Raw genomic sequence first — 20,640 nt, 5'->3', positions numbered from 1 at the left:
TTCTGGTTTCTGTGTTTTTGCAACTTTTTTTTGAATTGGACGCTTTTTATTACCTCTCCTTGTTCTTGTATGAAAATTCTTCACTTCTCCCTTCTCTGGATAAAATTTCATCTTCAGTGTGTCAGTCCAATTCACTCGAATGTGATCTCAAGTCCATCATGATCCTCCTCACAGTTCAGCATACTTCCAACTTTTGTGTCATTCATAAATTCTGATATTGTAGCCTGTAAAATCAAGAATAAGGCTCTAACACTTATCAAGAAAAACTGTGATTCCAGGGTTGATCTCTAGGAAATTCTATTCCAAACCTTCTCCCAAACAATAAAACAAGCATTCAGCATTATACTTTGTTTTCTTTCATTCGGCCATCCACCCTGCCACTGTCTAATTTATTCCATAAGCTTCAACTTTGCTGACAAGACAGTCATCTCACATGTTAACAAAGGCCATTGGAAGTCCATGTATACCACACATCAATTATATTTCTCTGATCAATCCACTCTGGAACCTCACTCAAAAAACTTAATAATGCTAATTGAAGACGATTTGCCTTTAACAAATTAATGCACTGCTTGTTTTTGCATGGACTATTGCACCTAAATATTATCACTCCACCAAGTTAAACTGGCTGACCTGGAGCTGCAGGGTTTATACTTGTGCACTTATTTGACTAGGGTGCAACATTTGCAGTTCTCCTCACTCTGGTACCACCACTTCATTTGAGGAAAATTAGACAGTGATGGTGAATATCTCTAATTTCTACTTTACTTCCCTCAGTATCCTCGGATGCATCTAAGCTGGTCCTGCTACATATGAATTTCAGTGCAGACAGCTTATCTGAGAAGAACTTTTTTTGGTCCCTAAATTATCCTACCCTCCTTTTATGAATCTTGAATTTTTTCCTCTTGAATGCCTTTTGCACTCCATTTTATGCTGGCTGTCTGTGTCCTCTCAAACTGACTCTTTAGCTTACTGCCCTTCTCACTCCTCCCCTGGTCTTTTTATATCCAGCTGCTTCTGCTTGGAGTATTAATCTGATGTCTGTCTAACACCCTTATTTTCTACGTCATTTTACTCTGTACATCTTTACTCATCCAATGAGTTATAACTTTGATTGCCTTATCTTGTATGACTGTACCAAACCATCTAATTTCTAGAGACAGCCAATTGTTCTCCTACAGTTTTGCCTGCCAAATGTGAATTCCAAAGAATCTGTCCCAGATAAATTCTCACTCCATTGAAATTGGCTTCTTCCAATTAAGTGCTTTTACTCCTGGTTTCTGCTTCTTCAGACTAAGCTAAACCCTATGATACTGTGAAAGCTGGTCCTTAAATGTGCCCCTACTGTTACTCGATGCATTTGACTGCATTCAATTCCCAGAAGATCCAGCATTGCCTCATCCTTCATTGGGCTGGAAACATATTGACCAGAAAAAATGTCAACCAATCACATCCATGACCTCTTCCTCCATTCTGTCCCTTATGCTGTTACTATCCTAAGTTATATTGGGAGAATTGAACCTCTCCCATTAACACAATATGGTTTTTGCACTTCTTTGTAATTTTCTTGCAAACTTGCTTCTGTGAGTAATCCTATGGTACATGTATTTTAACTTTAAGCAAAACTGTAGGGGCATCATTACTTTTACAACCGTATAACATTCTCCTCACTTGAAGATCCCATCCTGTCATGTTTTATTTCTTAGATCAAGGAATCGTAATTACCCAGACCTGTCCATTTTTGATCAAGGTCTCTGTTATTGCCCTGCACTTCCATGTGGTTGTCTGCCCTTGTAACTCACCAATCATATTCAACACACTTGGCACTTTTACAGTCGTGCACAAGAAACTGAATTTGGACCTTATTGCACTCTCCCTTATTCTGATTAATCCTTCCACTTTGATCTGGTATAGCCAAATGGTTAACTGGCGACCATGAAGTCAGATTCATGCAGTTATTATTATTTTTGAAGTGTTTGCCTCATATTATACAAAATATTGAAGAGGGCAGTAAAAACATTGAAGTAATGGGCAAAAATATTTTAACCATCAAATGTACTTGTGACAGTCTTGCAAGTGATCAGTAATTACACTCAAATCCTTTCTCTTTTTTGAGTACACATCTCTACAATATGTTTTAGATTCTATTTATCTGCATTAAAATCAATCTATATGCCTCAGCTACTTCATTTACCCAATTGCTTCGGATGCCAATTATAATCATATATTGTCCTCTGAGCCCATTGCTTAGCATGCGCACACTATTTTAATGGAAGCACTTTCCTTCAAATGTTATAAGTAATCTAATGCAGAGAAGATTATATCTATTGACAGCTATCCAATGGCACATGCGACTAAAATCACTACATAAATACTCTGAGGATAATATCAAATACCACCATAATAAGTTTGTATGTGTAGGAAGGGATGAAATTCATTAGTTCTTAGACCAATCTGACTTTTCCCTTAAGTGCAATTCAGCATAGATTGATATGTTAGTTTACAAAGCAAGTTTCAGATTTACATATTGATCAAGACCGGTTTGAAAACAGCATTGATAGTTTTCCAAACAATGGGTAGAAATGGAAGGATGAGTCAACCTGAATCTCTTACTATCTGGCATAATCAGTAGAGATCAGGGTGCAGGTGGCTATCTACCTACAGGTGATGAATGAGGAAATCAAAGGGAACACAAAATGAAATAGGAACAAAGACTGAAATCAATGGAAAAAAATTAGCATTAAAATGAATTCAATAATTCTAACAAATTTCTTTTGTTTCCTGTTTCAGGCACCAATCTATTTAAGATAAATGAGTTAATAAATGCATTAAAAATGAGGAAGACAATGTTAAAATATCATGTGTACTTATATGAACACTGCATGATATCACTAGGTGGTCTATACACAGTTGTGGTTTAAAATAACCCAGTCTTTGAAAGGGCTGTGCATCGAAACAATTCCTGTAAAATGTTTAAGATGAAATTGCTTCACATTATTTTTGTGTCATCCTCATTTCAATACCGATAAGACAAAGTTACATAAGGAAAACAGCAAACCTAAACTATCCCCATTGCACATTGAAGAAGTTTGTAATGGTCCTTACACATGTAAGGGGTTCTCCAGGCTGAAATAATTTAAATATCTGTCCTTTTGTTTTTGCTGAAGGAAGTTCCTCTTTCTCAGTAAAAATCAATAAATGACAGTGGATGTCAACAATTGTTACCCTGAAGAATACATCACAAACTTTTGGCATAAGAATAAGCAAAGGTGCATCAGACCTACAACCAAATCTAAAAGTCTGATATTTGTATTGAAGCAAACAAGTAAATTTTGCCCAGTTTGCCATTTTTTTTGTCAGTTCCTGATTATTTCTCAGGGCAATGTACTTTGAAGATTCATTTTTGGATTCACCTGGATTTTGTGTTTTGATGCAGTAGTCTTGAATATTTTATGCATTATGTATGGGGTAGACTTCAAGCATTTGACTATCATTCATAGCATTTGGATTGATAAGCTTTAGAATCACAACTTAGCGTAAGAAACTATGGATGAACTTATTAGACAGATATCCAGAACATCAACAATAAAAAGGAGAATACGTTGTTTCTTGCCCCAGCCATTTCTTGATGACTCCAGATGATCAGCACTCTGCATGCACCTGAAGTACTCTTTCACTCTATTAATTAGCCAATAATTGACAAGTATATAAATCAAATGCTGCTAATAAACAACACATTTTGTCAGCTTTTCATCTTGCATAATCAAGACAATTTGCAAGAATACCATTATAAAGAGGAATTATATTTTTTATACTGGATGGGGACACAGAGTTGATTGGTTGGCAAGTGGACTCTGATTGCTGGAGGCATAGTTATGGGAGAATCCATTAGATAGATGATGGCTGGCAGTTAATTGCCAAGCTCTGTTTAAATACAAGCAGGCAGATTGACTTTGATTGGTTAAGGCATTTCCCTGAGGCATGGACCACAGAATGCTTTCACCTATTTTATCCAGTTGAAACAGATGCAGATGTATATTCCATTTGAAAAGTACAGTGTCCTCTGTGTTAAGATATGTTACTTCCAATTCATGGAAACACATCGCACTGTGAATCCAGCTGACAATCTTAAACTGCACTGTCCACCAGTAGATGTGATTCTGCAATTGAATATTGACTGTATTACTCTGAGTTTGCTAAAACTTACACTGACAATCATTTGGAGATTGTCAGTTTAGTTTTGGCAAAAAACCTCAACAAAATGTCTCTTTCTTCTGCAATAATTAACCACTGTTCAAACATTAACATAGACATAGATTTTTGGCAGGCTATTTGATAATGGAAAATACAACTACAACCCCAAATCTAGATTTATCTGACAGTCACACGTGTAAATATGTATATTTTTCAGATATAATTCTCGAGAATGAAAGTTTTGGAGGATATCAGCCACACTGCAACTTTGAAAGAGAGCAATTATTTGGTGTGTCCTCACAGCCAAGATCACCAAGTCAGACTAGTCCATCCATAATTCTAAATGGAACTGAAGTTTGTCAAATTCGGTCAGCAACGGAACCATCCCTGACTATGACAGACAACATTTTACTGTTGGGGTAACAGAAGATGGTCAGACAAAGGGCGCTGCTCCTTGAAACTCTGGCAATTATATTCTGAAGAAGGGCCCCAATCTGAAATGTCAGCTTTCCTGCTTCTCTGATGCTGCCTAACCTGCTGCGTTCCTCCAGCTCCATACTGTGTTATCTCTGACTTCAGCATTGGCAGTTCTTACTATCTCTTGCAATTATATTCCAGGGCTGCGACAATTTGTCTAGGATAAGCACGACAACTTTGCAGTCACAGGCTTTAGTCAGGCCACTGAAAGTATTCTCCCTGAACTTATAGTGACCTTGATTTTGCTGGAATATTTTAGTGACGAATTCAAATGATTGCTGCCTTGATATGAGGGAAGGTTTGTTTCAACTTTCCTCTGGATTCAGTCTTCATGTTCATGACTGGATTGAGTCACAATAAAATCTGGAGTTAAAGGTTTATCTGGTTTAATCTAAGCTGAGTGTAGATAAACAACTAATTGTGACAAGGTAAGTTTTGAGGGGGTGACTTTTTCTACCACTTTGCTAATGATTCAAGAAAGCTTACAGGGTGGTAGTTGGCCAGGTGTGGTTAGTCTTCTGTCATGTGGACATAACATACCGGAACAATTTTGCACGTTATTGAATTAGTTGTTGTGGGTTCCATAGACACCAGTAACATCTAAAAGAAAACAATTAAAACTTCTAGTTAATAGCTAAAAAGAATGAGACAACATAGTTTCATGTTTTAAGATTTTAAGTTCAAGAAAAATATAAATCACTATTTTATTGGCAACTACAGGAAAGACACTTCATTTTTATACTTACATTGCAGCCCCGATAGAAATACATAGCAAACATTCACAGTTCTAATGATTCTCATTTCCCAGTATCACAGAATCCTAACAGTGCAGAAGAAGACCATTCAGCTCATTGAGCCTATAATGACTCTTGAACAAGCATCCCACCCATCCTCACTTACCACGGTCAATCCACCTAACCTGCACATTTTGTACTGTGGGAGGAGACCAGAACACCTGGCAGAAGTCCACACAGACACAGGAAGAACGTACAAACTTCACACAGATACTCACATGAGGCTGGAATCGAACCTGGTTCTGTGGCACCATGAGGCAGCAGTGCTAACCACCGAGCTACCATGCTGCCCATGTGCATTAACTGTATTACTGAGCATTAACATCAATTGACTGTTTCCAGGCGCTTCCCTCCATCTTTGAAAAATTTCCAAATTCATAACCAGGAATAAAATTCCCTTCAAAATTTTCTCTTCTGCCCTGGCTCCACAGGATGAATCTCACAGATTCAACGGAAGACTGTGTAATGTGTCCTTCTGGCTACTGACTATTTCCCTCCAACATCAGCTTGCAGAGAACCTGCAGTCTCTTCTCTCTGTGACCATACCAACTGCTTCTTCTCTCTTTTCTCCTGGAGCTGGAAAATCTATTCCCCGTTAGTACAGTCGCCCTTGTTTTTTGTACCTGGGTGAGAACTTTGCACCTTGCTCAGCATGTAGCCTGATTTAGCCAAACTTCTTGTTAGGCAGCATTTATGACAGTTACATGACCTCTTTAATTTTAACCTAGATTTAAATAAACAGTCTAAAACATAATAATCAAACAAACTTAATAATTGCAGTAATGCTATTGAAACACCAGGGCTCGGAGAACCAGTACTGAGCTTTAGACTTTAATTTGGATATTGTTAGAAGTTATTGTCTTTAACATATACAGTGGACTCACATCTGCTTCAGTTAACATAAAATGCCTAGATGAAAATATCTAAATTAACAATAATTGATCTCTACTGCAAACAGTTTTGCTCCTCTTGCTGATAGCTCACAGCATCTCATAGATGTTCAACCTTAAGCTTTTATATCTCTGCCTTTAAAGTCTTTAGCAAAAGGGTAGAGACACAGAACATATGAAGGGTGTGTTCAGTCAAGGAGATGAGGTTTATCAAGAGTGGTTGGCTACAATAACTCTCTGGGATAAACATGCTGAGAACAGATGTGCTATGACTTAACAAAGTCGAAGAAATTACTTCCTGTATTTCCCTCACCATCTGGTGCCAGTCCATTCCAGAAGTTATGCCCTTCAAACTCAGCCCACATATTCAATTGTGTTACTACCAAACTACTTGATTGACATTTAAACACACATTCCATCCATTTGCTTCTCATACTGTTTCTTTTAGTGAGTGTTTCACATTGAGAAGTACAGATTCTTCAGTTGGGAATTGGTGGCAACTGATCATCTGTTAAAACTCCCCCGGTCTTTGTTGATTTCAATCACAGGACAAGGCTTTCCTCACTTTGTTTCCTCAAATAATGTAGAGAATTGAGGCAGTGTGCATCGCCTTCTATAGGAATTGTCTGATTCAAGAAAAAAAAGCTATATGCAGCTTTATGTAATCAAGGTGATGGTACATAAGCCTACAATAGAGAAAGGACCAGAAGGGTATGGTAAGGCTGCACGAAGAGGGGTGGGATAAGCATAATGCAGCCATTATTGCTCATTCCCGGAATTGAGTGGCTTGTGAGGCCACTTCTGAGGGCTGATAGGTGGCAACCACATTGTTGTGAGATTGGAATCATACACAGATCAGTGCAAATAGTACCAGCAGGTTTCCTTTCCTTAAGGCAGCAATGCACAAATTGAGATTTAATGAAAAGCGGACAATTTCTCAGTCAGTTTTACTTATATAATCCTTTTTATTTCCAGATTTTTAAGAACTGAATTCAAACTGCCATGTTGGGATTTGATTAGAAGTTATCTGGATTACTAGTCTAGCAATAATTGCAGTGCTATCATAACTTTAAATACACCAGACTAAAATAAATTTAGCTAATAATAAGGTAAATCATATTTTGGTGCAATGAATTGCCGTTACTGTAAAATGATAGCTATCATATTTCTGTTCAATGCATTCCCTTATGTGAGAAACTAGATGGATCAACTGCAACTGGCTTAACCTGAATTCACATTTATATTGTAGTGAAGATGATTAAACACATTTTTAAAAGCAATCTTATTAAAATAGATGACAAACTGGATTTGAAGGTTTTTTTTGCTTTGTTTTTACTAATAGACATGATGATATCTGCATTTACTGGAAACAACAATTCATATACAGTGTACACTGTAACATACAACAGGCACTGCATGCTCTGCACAGACAACTGAAAACTGTCATCTCTAGCACAGTTATCGCATTAACCTTATACGTGTGCTGTGGCACTTTAGCTAGCAAAGTAGTCCAATGATTGTGTTTCTGCATCATGAAATCATTTGCATGGATAAAATAAAAAGAAGCTATTGGTTTTTACATCACTAAAGTCATTAGTTTTTACACTTAATAGCAGATGACCAAGTATTGATGGTTTAACTGAACAAAAAGCATGCATGTTACACTAACATGTACTGTATGCATAACGATAGACTTAATACACAATTTCTTCCTACAAAGTTAAAGAACCAATACCCTTTCGTATTTAATTTAGTAGGAAAGGTGTCTTCTGTATTCTTTGTGTGAAAAACTGAAATCCATTATATTACTGAGGCTTATAATTTACACTTTGCACACAAGGGAAATCATCCCCTCCCGTGCCAAATTAAAAGTTCCACAGCTATTTTACTGAATGCAGGATTCTTTTAAAAATTTTGTTAATCTGATGATATATTCCAATGAATAACTAGGGCTCTCATAACAATAATTAGAAATGATAAACTTATCCTCTGAGGAAATTGCTCATGATTTTGTTTCTACTAATGATTAGGGAAACTTTAACAGACATTAGGATGGTATTTGCATTAGCCATCCAAAGGGCTACTGTCTCTTTAATGTAACAATAATGCTTACCTTAATTTGTGGTTGCTTACTCAGACGCAACCATTTCATTGAAAAAAAAATCCAACACTTCAACTTAATTGTGATATATCTGCAGACTAATTTTTAACAATGTCCACATTGTGGTAACACAAATGCACCATTTGTAGTTTGAAATACAAATACATTATATAATACTGCTCTTATGATACCTTGTATGTGCTGTACAAATATAGATGTATACATACAAATATGCAAATGTAACTTGAAATCTGCACAATGAATTATGTAAATAAACACATAAGCATTATACAAAATTTATATACAACTTTTTGTAGCAATAATGATTTAAATTTGTAATCATGAAACTTAAAAACTACACAGTAGTTTCATTTCTCCAAGGACCAGTCCTTATATTTCCCGTACTGTCTGAAGTATAAATCATGGCTTCATGCAGGTTTCCCTTCAGTATTCCATTTTGGTTGTTTACACTTAGAGGACACGATTGTCTCCGTGACTGCATCTCAAAAGTAGCTCCTTGGTGCAAAGCTTCTGTACTGACACCACTGTCTACAACTTTATTGCATCCATATAGCACTGTGCTAGCATCACTACTTTCAGGCTGGCAGACATTGGGACATTGATCACTTTTTGCACAGCCAACTTGCCTTTGGATGGACTGGCTGTCCTGGATACTGTGATGACTTTCTGTATGTGAGCTGTGGATACTTCCATCTATGCTGGAAGGGATATGATAGGCATATTCTCTTTGGGCTGCAGACCTGCTATGCCGAACAAAGTGTCGTGGTTTAGTTCGGCTTTTGTGACATCTGTGGATATGCATTCCTGATCGACATGTACCATCTGCACGCAGATGAATATCCCCATCGTCATCAATAATTTGTTCATTGTGCATTTTGGCACAACATGGTGTAACTGGTGAGAGGCAATTTACATGATTTTGGACGGCCTGGAGATTAGTTAGCTTACAGAGTCCAGAGGCTGAATGATTGCAACTGGATGATGATTTACTGGGACATGGAGAATCCAGGAGGCATGGGACATGAAGCTGAGCATCGCCGTTCATGGTTACTTGGGGTCGAACGTTCATTTGAACAGCGTATGTATTCCGATTGGATTTGCAGCAGGACCACCAGCAATGCCAGACATCATCACGTTTTGCACAGTGGTGGACCAGAATAAAGAGTCCGAGAGTTACTGAGACTGCTCCATATAAGCAACTGAAAATCATATCTAGGAAGTGTCCTTGTGAGACTGCGAGGGCTCCAAAAGTCCACATAGCAATAAAGAGAAACAGAGTGAACACAGAAGCACGAAGCTGAGCCTTAAATGAATGCTCGTTTTCCAGCATTGAGGAAGAAATCATTGAGCATGTGTGCGACACAGAGCTGGAGTCCGTTACATGACTGGGGCCTACCTCTGTGCTGGCCAATCGTTGTTGCTCTTCTGTCATCTCTTTTAGCTCATATTTCTTCCCTGGGTGACGCTTCAGTTGCACTAATGTACACAGAAAATAGACACAACTAACAAGCACAATGAAAGCAGCAGGCCCATAAAATGCACCAAGACTGGGCTCCCATGCCATCCAGCAACTGTGGATAAAAAGAAACACAATGAAACAGGAAAATGACAAAGAATTATTAGGACATTGAACCCAGAAAATATTCCAGCATGATAATCTGACCTGAAAGTACAACCCAGAAGCAACGGTCATGATATACTTTATAATCAGGTTCCACCATGGAAGTGTCTTCTCACTCAAACAGTGGAAGTGACATTACCTTAGGAGCCAGTTGGTGACAATGACTCAATATTACACTCTACTCAAAAATGGGATGAGTACAAATGGGCTGCTGATTCACTACAAACCACTTTACAATACTTACCAAGAAGGATGACAAAACCTATTGCTGATTAAACCAAGACTAAGACTATAACTATCTACAAATTTGATTGTTAACAAAAAAAAGTCCTCTCACATCATAGATGTGGTATCCAAAATTATCACACCATTCAATTAGAGTTGGTGACTTCTTAATGTTAAGCCACATTTGGTTTCTTTGGGCTAGCCTTTCCATGGAGTGTCACCCCACCCATTCTTTTTAATGAAAGGAAGGAACTCTGCTTTTCTGACAGAAGATTTTGATCAGGGCTCCCTTAGACATGCACAGTCATACGCTCAGTCTCGTAGTTCTTTTGTACTAATTGTCATATATAAGACAAGCTGTGCCCACTTTTCATATCAGTTTACTGCTATGTTCAGGCATCCAGTCAGCTCCTTTAATAACTGCAGTCAAATAGTAAATACATAAGGTAAGTATGTTTGTTTGGATGCTGTGAGAGTAAGTACCAGTTGGATATGGGGTTATAGGGTGCCAAGTAAGAAAGATGCTAACTGGGTAGGGTGACAGCTGGGTAGGGTTTGGGTTGTCAGTGGGAGGATACCAGATAGGTAGGGAATTGATATTGGGAATTAGTTGACAGATGGGGAAATAATATGCCAGGTGAATAGGGTGCCTAGTGAGAAGAGGGCTAGCGTGCCAATTGGGTAGGATGCCAGAGTGCAAGGCAGCAAGGAGGCCAAGCAAGTGATGCAGTGTTTAAAGTTGATTGGGTTAGTTGGGAGAAATCCAGTCTGATGTGAGGGTGAGGTGGTGGGTATCTGGTCTAGGATTTCAGGATAAGCAGCACGGGAAAGTTGGAGAGAAGTGAGTGGCAGGGGAAGCAGGGCCAAACGAGTAGCAGGTGTAAGTCAGTATGTGTCTAGTGGTGAAGGAAGAGGATGGGTTGGGTGCCAAGCAGGGGATAGGGGTGTTGGTTCCTGGACAGTGTACGTGGTCTGGCAGAGGTATAGTTGGATTGTGTGAGTTAAGTACAGGGTCTGTTGAATTGTTATGCAGGAGACTATATATTTCATTTTCTGAGTAGCTATTTACTCAATTTCATTAGAAACCTTCAAATTCACTGATTTATTTGAAGACTTTTAGAGGGTTCCAAATGTAGAGGAATCAGTAAGCAAAACTTTCAATTTCCCACTCAATTTCTTTGGAGTCTGCTGCAATGGACAACTCCCATCAACTCTGCATTGGCTGTCTGACTATTAGAAAAGCTAGCCCATCGTGTTATAGCATCCACTAAGACTCTGACCAACTTTCACAGTATATGATAAAATATGTGATAACAAATAAACTACTCATTTAACTTACATTTTCTTTTTAAAAATCTGACTGCACAGAACATATGATAACTGAAAAATTAAGAAACTATCTGCCAGTGCATCTGGTGCCTTGGGTGAGTGCAATCCCTAAAAGCCAAGAAACAAGATCTCCAAACCTAGCAAAGTGACATTCAACAAAAGCTACTCACTATGGTGCATTGTCTTCACTCCCGTAATTGTTGATATTTGTTGCAGCAGTGATCCCACAAATTATGAAAGGAATGCCTCCTCCAATCAAATAAAACCTGATTAAAGATCATAGTAGAATTAAAATAAAAAGAAAACAAGCTGAATAGGTAGAAAAATGTCAGATTAATGAATGATATTTGCAGATAACAAGAAATACAGAGATCATTTTTGTATTAACCCTAACAAAATGCATTAAAATAATAAATGGCTGATACAACGATGAGGGCTAGCACATCAAACTAATAGATGTGCACTAGTCCCAGGTGGTTTTCTTGGGTCTACAATGCCAATGACCCGTAGTTCAATAGAATTTGTTATGCATCATGATTAACCTTGGTCAGGGGTTGACTGGAATATATATAATGATATGGGCAATAGAAGCTTGCAACCACTATCCAGGAGCAAATATGTGTTGGGAATTTTTAACAGACCTGGACTGATGGGGGTACCAGAGATGGGTCCAAAGTGGAAATTATGTTCATTTGACACATATTGTTGAGGTAGCGTTCCACAGAGTGTGGGAACTCCAATGCAAATAGAATGGTGGGCACCAGCACGTGCAAGTTTTGATATTTTTTTGTTTAGATCATTTTCAACATTGTTCTGTCAAAAACTCATAAGTAACCTTGGGCACTTGGAAGTATGTGTCATTATGCATGTGAACTCATTAACAACACTTAAATGCACTTGAGTTTGAGTCAAGTTTTTTATGCTAACTCACTACAGTAACTAATTCTTACAAAATTAAGTGTAAAATGATTCCTGTATTCCTGCAGATAATTGCCAATTACAAAACTATTTTTAACATCACATTATGATATTGGAAATTCACCCAGGGCAGATGCCTGTGAGATGAGATTGCTTGTCACATTGTATGACATAATTACATCATATTATGAATTCTTCATTTATGCAGTTAGGACTGAATATATTTGAAATAGGAATTACTAATAAAATTGCCACCGCTCTTTATTGAAGAGGCAGGTCTATAGAGCACTCCAAATCATATAAAACTTCCCTTCTGAATTGGTTCATGCAGTTCACAGGAAGATGGGAAAGTGAAGTCAAGCATACTTGCACATAATCTCAACCCTGCCTCATATAAATGGAACTGAGTTGCAGCCACAATGAGCACGCTTAAGCTTGCTTAACATACAATAGCAGGTAGTGCATCTGGGCTTAGTCCTTACTGCAGTATTTTAAAAAATATATTATTGCATTACCAGTTTCACAGGGGTGATGGAATAGCAGTAATATTGCTGGATTAGTAACCAAGTGATCTGTGCTAAAACTCTGCGTTTACAGGTTCTTACAACTTTACTTTTTATTCATTCACAGAATGTGGCTGGGCAGTATTACAGCCCATCCCTAACTGCCCCAAACTATGCGGTTTGCAAGGCTATTTCAGAGGACAGTTAGGAGTCTACCACATTGCTGTGGGTCAGGAGTTACATGCTGGTCAGAGCTGGTGAAGATGGACAGTTTCCAGGACAGAAGGAGTTGGCTGAACTTGAGTTCTTAAAAAAAAACTTATTATTCTTTAAATTCAACAATTAAAAAATCTGGAATTTAAATTCCACCATCTGTCGTGGTGGGATTTGGACCCTGGTGCCCTGAAGGTTACCTGGGTCTCTTGAGTTACCAATTCAGTGATAATGCCACTAGGACATCATCTCTCCATGTGATGGAATTGAAATTCAATTACTAAATCCACAACTGATAGCTAGTTTCATCTGTTAACCACCATTGATTACCAAGAAAGCCCATATGGTTTAATACGGTCCTCTAGGGAGGGAAATCTGTGGACCAAAAGGTCTGTTACCATGATGTATGACTCTACAAAGGTAAAGAAAGTGAAGTACTTGATAGAAAACGGAATGAAATTAAATTACTTGAGTCAAGTTAACAAAGAGTCATAGAAATTGCTGAAGTAGTAAAAGCTGTGCAGTGGGGAGGAATTTTAAAATGGGGGAGCAGATGGAATTGGCAGGTTAGGTGCTTGAACTGATAATAAATAGACAAGCTTGGGGTAGGTACACTTGTGGTGTAGTGACAGTGTGTCTATATCCAAGCCAAGAGACCTGGGTTCAGAAGTACATCATAACATCGCTGAACAGGTTACTTGGAAAATGTCTGGATGGGTATGAGGAAGCTGCCAGCAATCTGCCAACTTCCAGCTTTTACTCAGGCAGGGAGCCAACACAGTCTGGGAATCAGGATTGTATTTTAAATACATTAAAAACGCTGAAAGCCTGGAATTTAACATAATTTGTGTCTGAATGATGTTCCTGGGAAAACTGGCAGCTGCAGTAAAGCAAGAACAGTCTCTGATGAAAAATCACAAGCTTGAATCAGGGAATCCATTTCTCTCTCGACAGATACTGCCAAACTTTCTGAGCATTTCCAACATTTTCCAGGTTTATTTATATTGGCCTCAGGAAGCATTCCTTATAGGCCAGGTGGGGCAAGGGAACTTCTTCTCAATCCTTCAGCAGCCCACACATCAAAAATCAGAACCCCTTCAACTATTCCTTACCGACCCAGTATTAGGATTCAGACTTCCCCTTCAACTCCAAGCATGGGATCATTCTACCTCCATCACAACTCCTCACTGGATAAAAAATTTATTCTTATCTTAACATTTCTATTGAGAGAAATCCCAATTCATTCCATCCTCACAACAATCCTGAAGCAATTCGCTGTAGCCCAAGTTCATTCTAGATAGATAGAATTGAGCAGCCTGCCACATAATGATTTTACTGTTACTTAGTCAGGTTTTACAAAAATCCATTGAATTGAATCGTAACATACAGCTGAATCAGCAGTTCAGTACATTGCCAAAATTCAGTGATATCTGAATTCACTGAATTTTTCAGTTAATAAATCAAAAATTATTAGTACCCTAGCTTCAAGAACATAAATTTAACATACAGTTGTATTTAAAAGTTGACAATCTTTTACTGAACAGAAATTATTAGTCTTAATTTACAGCTCTGGAAAGGAGTGAATTTCTATCGTCAATGAAAAACAGCTTCCACATGCCCATCTAGATACTTTTCCTGACTAAACCACTGACAGATGTTACAACATAACTCCAGAGCAGGTGAGGTTTGAACCCAGGTCTTCTGGCTCAGAGGTGAAGACACACTTCCACTGCTCCACAAGTGCACCTACCCCAAACTTGTCTATTTACTATCAGTTTAATAATCTAACTTGTACCCAATTCCATCCACTCCCTTGTGTTAAAATTCCCCTCACCACCACCTCCCCCAGCCCCCACAGCATTTAGTATTGCAATGATTTCCATGTCTTTTCATCAGCAATGAGTTACTGCAATTGAAGTAGCAACCTAATTTCATTTTATGGACTTAGAAACCATGAGTTATGGTTTTTGCCATAGTTTATTTGCTTCTTCCTGCAGGTAGAAATTAGAGGTTTGTTAATGATCGTTGTTTTCCTCCAACAGAAACTGGAATGAGGAAAAGAAAGATCCTCCTGTAACCTAGACTTTTTATCACCCACCAGACAGATTGGGTAGGGTACTGGGTCTGGGTGGGATAGTGTTTGGAACAGCAGTGCGTACATAAGCTTTGACCCTGGGTTATAGGGATTGGGTAGGGTACTGGGTCTGGGTGGGATAGTGTTTGGAACAGCAGTGCGTACATAAGCTTTGACCCTGGGTTATAGGGATTGGGTAGGGTACTGGGTCTGGGTGGGATAGTATCAGAGATAATGGGAACTGCAGATGCTGGAGATTCCAAGATAATAAAATGTGAGGCTGGATGAACACAGCAGGCCAAGCAGCATCTCAGGAGCACAAAAGCTGACGTTTCGGGCCTAGACCCTTCATCAGAGAGGGGGATGGGGGGAGGGAACTGGAATAAATAGGGAGAGAGGGGGAGGCGGACCGAAGATGGAGAGTAAAGAAGATAGGTGGAGAGGGTGTAGGTGGGGAGGTAGGGAGGGGATAGGTCAGTCCAGGGAAGACGGACAGGTCAAGGAGGTGGGATGAGGTTAGTAGGTAGCTGGGGGTGCGGCTTGGGGTGGGAGGAAGGGATGGGTGAGAGGAAGAACCGGTTAGGGAGGCAGAGACAGGTTGGACTGGTTTTGGGATGCAGTGGGTGGGGGGGAAGAGCTGGGCTGGTTGTGTGGTGCAGTGGCTCCTGGACCTCTCAGTCTCCATCTCAGGCAACCAGCTTGTAACTGATGTCCATTTCAAGCCCACTGACTCCCACAGCTACCTAGAATACACCTCCTCCCACCCACCCTCCTGCAAAAATTCCATCCCCTATTCCCAATTCCTCCGCCTCCGCCGCATCTGCTCCCACGATAAGACATTCCACTCCCGCACATCCCAGATGTCCAAGTTCTTTAAGGACCGCAACTTCCCCCCCACGGTGATTGAGAACGCCCTTGACCGCGTCTCCCGCATTTCCCGCGACACATCCCTCACACCCCGCCCCCGCCACAACCGCCCCAAGAGGATCCCCCTCGTTCTCACACACCACCCTACCAACCTCCGGATACAACGCATTATCCTCCGACACTTCCGCCATTTACAATCCGAACCCACCACCCAAGACATTTTTCCATCCCCACCCCTGTCTGCTTTCCGGAGAGACCACTCTCTCCGTGACTCCCTTGTTCGCTCCACACTGCCCTCCAACCCCACCACACCCGGCACCTTCCCCTGCAACCGCAGGAAATGCTACACTTGTCCCCACACCTCCTCCCTCACCCCCATCCCAGGCCCCAAGATGACATTCCACATTAAGCAGAGGTTCACCTGCACATCTGCCAATGTGGTATACTGCATCCACTGTACCCGGTGCGGCTTTCTCTACATTGGGGAAACCAAGCGGAGGCTTGGGGACCGCTTTGCAGAACACCTCCGCTCAGTTCGCAACAAACAACTGCACCTCCCAGTCGCAAACCATTTCCACTCCCCCTCCCATTCTCTTGATGACATGTCCATCATGGGCCTCCTGCACTGCCACAATGATGCCACCCGAAGGTTGCAGGAACAGCAACTCATATTCCGCCTGGGAACCCTGCAGCCATATGGTATCAATGTGGACTTCACCAGTTTCAAAATCTCCCCTTCCCCCACTGCATCCCTAAACCAGCCCAGTTCATCCCCTCCCCCACTGCACCACACAACCAGCCCAGCTCTTCCCCCCCACCCACTGCATCCCAAAACCAGTCCAACCTGTCTCTGCCTCCCTAACCGGTTCTTCCTCTCACCCATCCCTTCCTCCCACCCCAAGCCGCACCCCCAGCTACCTACTAACCTCATCCCACCTCCTTGACCTGTCCGTCTTCCCTGGACTGACCTATCCCCTCCCTACCTCCCCACCTACACCCTCTCCACCTATCTTCTTTACTCTCCATCTTCGGTCCGCCTCCCCCTCTCTCCCTATTTATTCCAGTTCCCTCCCCCCATCCCCCTCTCTGATGAAGGGTCTAGGCCCGAAACGTCAGCTTTTGTGCTCCTGAGATGCTGCTTGGCCTGCTGTGTTCATCCAGCCTCACATTTTATTATCTGGGTGGGATAGTGTTTGGAACAGCAGTGCGTACATAAGCTTTGACCCTGGGTTATAGGGATTGGGTAGGGTACTGGGTCTGGGTGGGATAGTGTTTGGAACAGCAGTGCGTACATAAGCTTTGACCCTGGGTTATAGGGATTGGGTAGGGTACTGGGTCTGGGTGGGATAGTGTTTGGAACAGCAGTGCGTACATAAGCTTTGACCCTGGGTTATAGGGATTGGGTAGGGTATTGGGTCTGGGTGGGATAGTGTTTGGAACAGCAGTGTGTACATAAGCTTTGACCCTGGGTAATAGGGATTGGGTAGGGTACTGGGTCTGGGTGGGATAGTGTTTGGAACAGCAGTGCGTACATAAGCTTTGACCCTGGGTAATAGGGATTGGGTAGGGTACTGGGTCTGGGTGGGATAGTGTTTGGAACAGCAGTGTGTACATAAGCTTTGACCCTATTTCACATCAATTCATCTAAAATTGGCTAGAACAGAGAAGGGAAGGGGAGCTATAAGGTGACACTGCAAGCAGTGCTTTAGTGAAGAGGAAAAAGCCAAGCTAGAGTTTTTAAATGGAAGGGGAGGAGCGCATCAGCGTTAATTGATAGAGATTGTGACAGAAGAGTGCAAGTATGTAGCCAATGAGCAAAGAAGGAATGTGAGCTCGAATTGAGGAGTAGGGGAAAGGATCCCCACATAAGTTGATGGATACAAGACATTAATAGTTGTTTTAAATGCAACCAGATTTGTTCTTAATTTTAGGACAGATGGAAGTTTCAAAGAATAATTAATTGACTAAAAATTTTTTACATACATAGCTGAGGCAGTATGTTGACTGGGATGTATTACATTTTCATATCTATATTTAGAGTGGCTCAGTGGCTCAGTGGTTAGTACTGCTGCCTCACAGCTCCAGGGACTGGGGTTCAATTCCAGCCTCGGATGACTGTCTGTGTGGAGTTTGCACGTTTCCCCCATGTCCAAAAGTGTACAGGTTAGGTGGCTTTGGCCATGCTAAATTGTCCATAGTGTCCAGCAATGTGTAGATTAGGTGGATTTGTCATGGTAGGTGCAGGGTTATAGGGATTGGGTAGGGTACTGGGTCTGGGTGGGATAGTGTTTGGAACAGCAGTGTGTACATAAGCTTTGACCCTATTTCACATCAATTCATCTAAAATTGGCTAGAAATAGAGAAAATAGTTCTTCTGCCCACATAATGTTAAGTGTCATAGAGCTTAAGTGCCCTTCAATAGTGATAAATATCTTAGGAATATATCGTTGTCTAATTGGACCTGGCTAAGATCCAGTCTCCAAGATAGGTACAGTTGAAATGCGCCACTGAATAATGAATTTGTCGCTCCTATATTATGATCCAAACGTACAAGTTTCTGACTGAGATCTCAGACTGCTTCGAACCGAGCAGAACTAGCACATCACTACTGTAAAGATCTCTGTCTGAGGCAATATGTTGACTGGGATGACCTGACATCCACTGCTTTCTGAAGAAGAGAATTTCACAGACTACTGTCCCTCCAAAAGGAAAAAAAACTCCTCATCTCCGTCATAAAAAAAATCCCAGTCAACATATTGCCTCAGCTATGTATGTAAAAAATCTTTTAGTCAATTAATTATTCCTTGAAACTTCCATCTGTCCCAAAATTAAGAACAAATCTGGGTGCATTTAAAACAACTATTAATGTCTTGTATCCATCAACTTATGTGGGGATCCTTTCTCCTGTTCCTCAATTCGAGCTCACATTCCTTCTTTGCTCATTGGCTACATACTTGCACTCTTCTGTCACAATCTATCAATTAATGCTGATGCGCTCCTCCCCTTCCATTTAAAAACTCTAGCTTGGCTTTTTCTTCACTAAAGCATTGTTTGCAGTGTCACCTTATAGCTCCCCTTCCCTTCTCTGTTCTATTTCACTTTCACTTTCTCATTTATTCATATTTCCTGTCTTCTTCCATCCATTTTCTTCTTTCCTCCTCCCTAACCCCTCTGTGCTATCAATTTCCCACCTCTCCTTTTCTATGTCATATTAATTTGAAGTCTGTTCCTAATGGAAGCAATTTCCATTGCATCATACTGCTGTATTACAATCTGGTCAGGGAGCATTAACAATAAGAGAACAATCTGAACACCTCACCGTAATCAGTAGAGCTACACCACACAACATCAAAACACTCATATTATTGGATATAAAATAATGTACTAAAATAAGGACTATTAACTTACCAATATGGTGTGCACTCATGTTTGTTTCTCAGTGCTCCTGAGAATGATCTTATAAGACACATCAACCTACAAGTTAATAAAATGTGAGGCTGGACGAACACAGCAGGCCCAGCAGCATCTCAGGAGCACAAAAGCTGACGTTTCGGGCCAAGACCCTTCATCAGAGTTATTTACTTCTGAAAGAACCATTCATCAATATGCCACAGTCCACTGGGCAGATCTTCTCAGCTCCATCTGTTCTCAGAGCTAAGGCTTCCATTTGGCCTCTGTTAATATGGATGGCCCCATCCCATCCTGGTTACTTTTCAGTGCTTGCAAGCTAATCAATTTATTATTTTCTGTGATACAAGCTTTTACTGAAGACCACTAGAGAGCTTTCTACTCGTTTCAAACTATCCAACCTTCCAGTTGTTGTCCCTTCACACAATTCAAACTGAGATTAAACTTTCAACAGTTAATGAAGAAGTTACTTTTTGATCTGTTTAAAGTGTAGACTGTGCTAACTGTCATTTACTTCAGCTACCTCTTAGTGAGCTACAAACCAGGTCAAACCTGAAGCAAGTTCAGACTGCAATTAACTCCTCAGGCAAATGTCTGGAAAAATCAAAACTAGAGAACATCTCCGAGCTCCACCCATCACCATGATGATCCGACCTTTCTCGGCTGTCCTGAACTGACTTTTAAAGTAATTACCTTTCATTTTGCAATTTCTTCTTCGATGTGGCAAAGTAAATAGATTTTGCAACCTTTCAGGCTGTACTGAATATTTTGAAAATAATTCAGCTCTAACTCCTAATACAAAAAAAACCTGTCTGGGCTGGTATTATTGCTAACAGTGCAGGCATCATTCTTCAGTTCTTACAAGTTCACTTGCTTTTTTTATAGCTCTATCTTTCTATCTGTTAACCCTTGATATGATTCCAACTTTGTTAGTGGTAACAAACTGCAAGCTTATGCTAGTTACATTTATCTCATTTTCAACAGTTAAACCTTTACTCTCTCATA

General features: G+C 40.3%; 1 protein-coding gene across 1 annotated transcript in view; it reads right to left on the bottom strand.

Annotated features, from left to right (window-relative positions):
- Positions 1 to 5,388: 5,388 nt before the first annotated feature.
- The window catches only part of LOC125461780 (adhesion G protein-coupled receptor A3), a 470,817-nt gene continuing 455,565 nt past the window's right edge, over positions 5,389 to 20,640 (bottom strand). Inside the window, exons 18-19 of the mRNA XM_048550975.2 lie at positions 11,823 to 11,918; positions 5,389 to 10,048 (exon numbers count right to left, since the gene is read on the bottom strand). Of these exons, the coding sequence (XP_048406932.1) occupies positions 8,812 to 10,048; positions 11,823 to 11,918 (1,333 nt within the window). The 3' untranslated portion in view covers positions 5,389 to 8,811. The remainder of the gene's footprint in view (positions 10,049 to 11,822; positions 11,919 to 20,640) is intronic.

This window comes from Stegostoma tigrinum, chromosome 20 (assembly GCF_030684315.1).
Source record: "Stegostoma tigrinum isolate sSteTig4 chromosome 20, sSteTig4.hap1, whole genome shotgun sequence".
Lineage (NCBI taxonomy): Eukaryota > Metazoa > Chordata > Chondrichthyes > Orectolobiformes > Stegostomatidae > Stegostoma > Stegostoma tigrinum.
The sequence above is the reverse complement of the archived record's forward strand: the minus strand, read 5'-3'. Positions and strand labels throughout refer to the sequence as shown.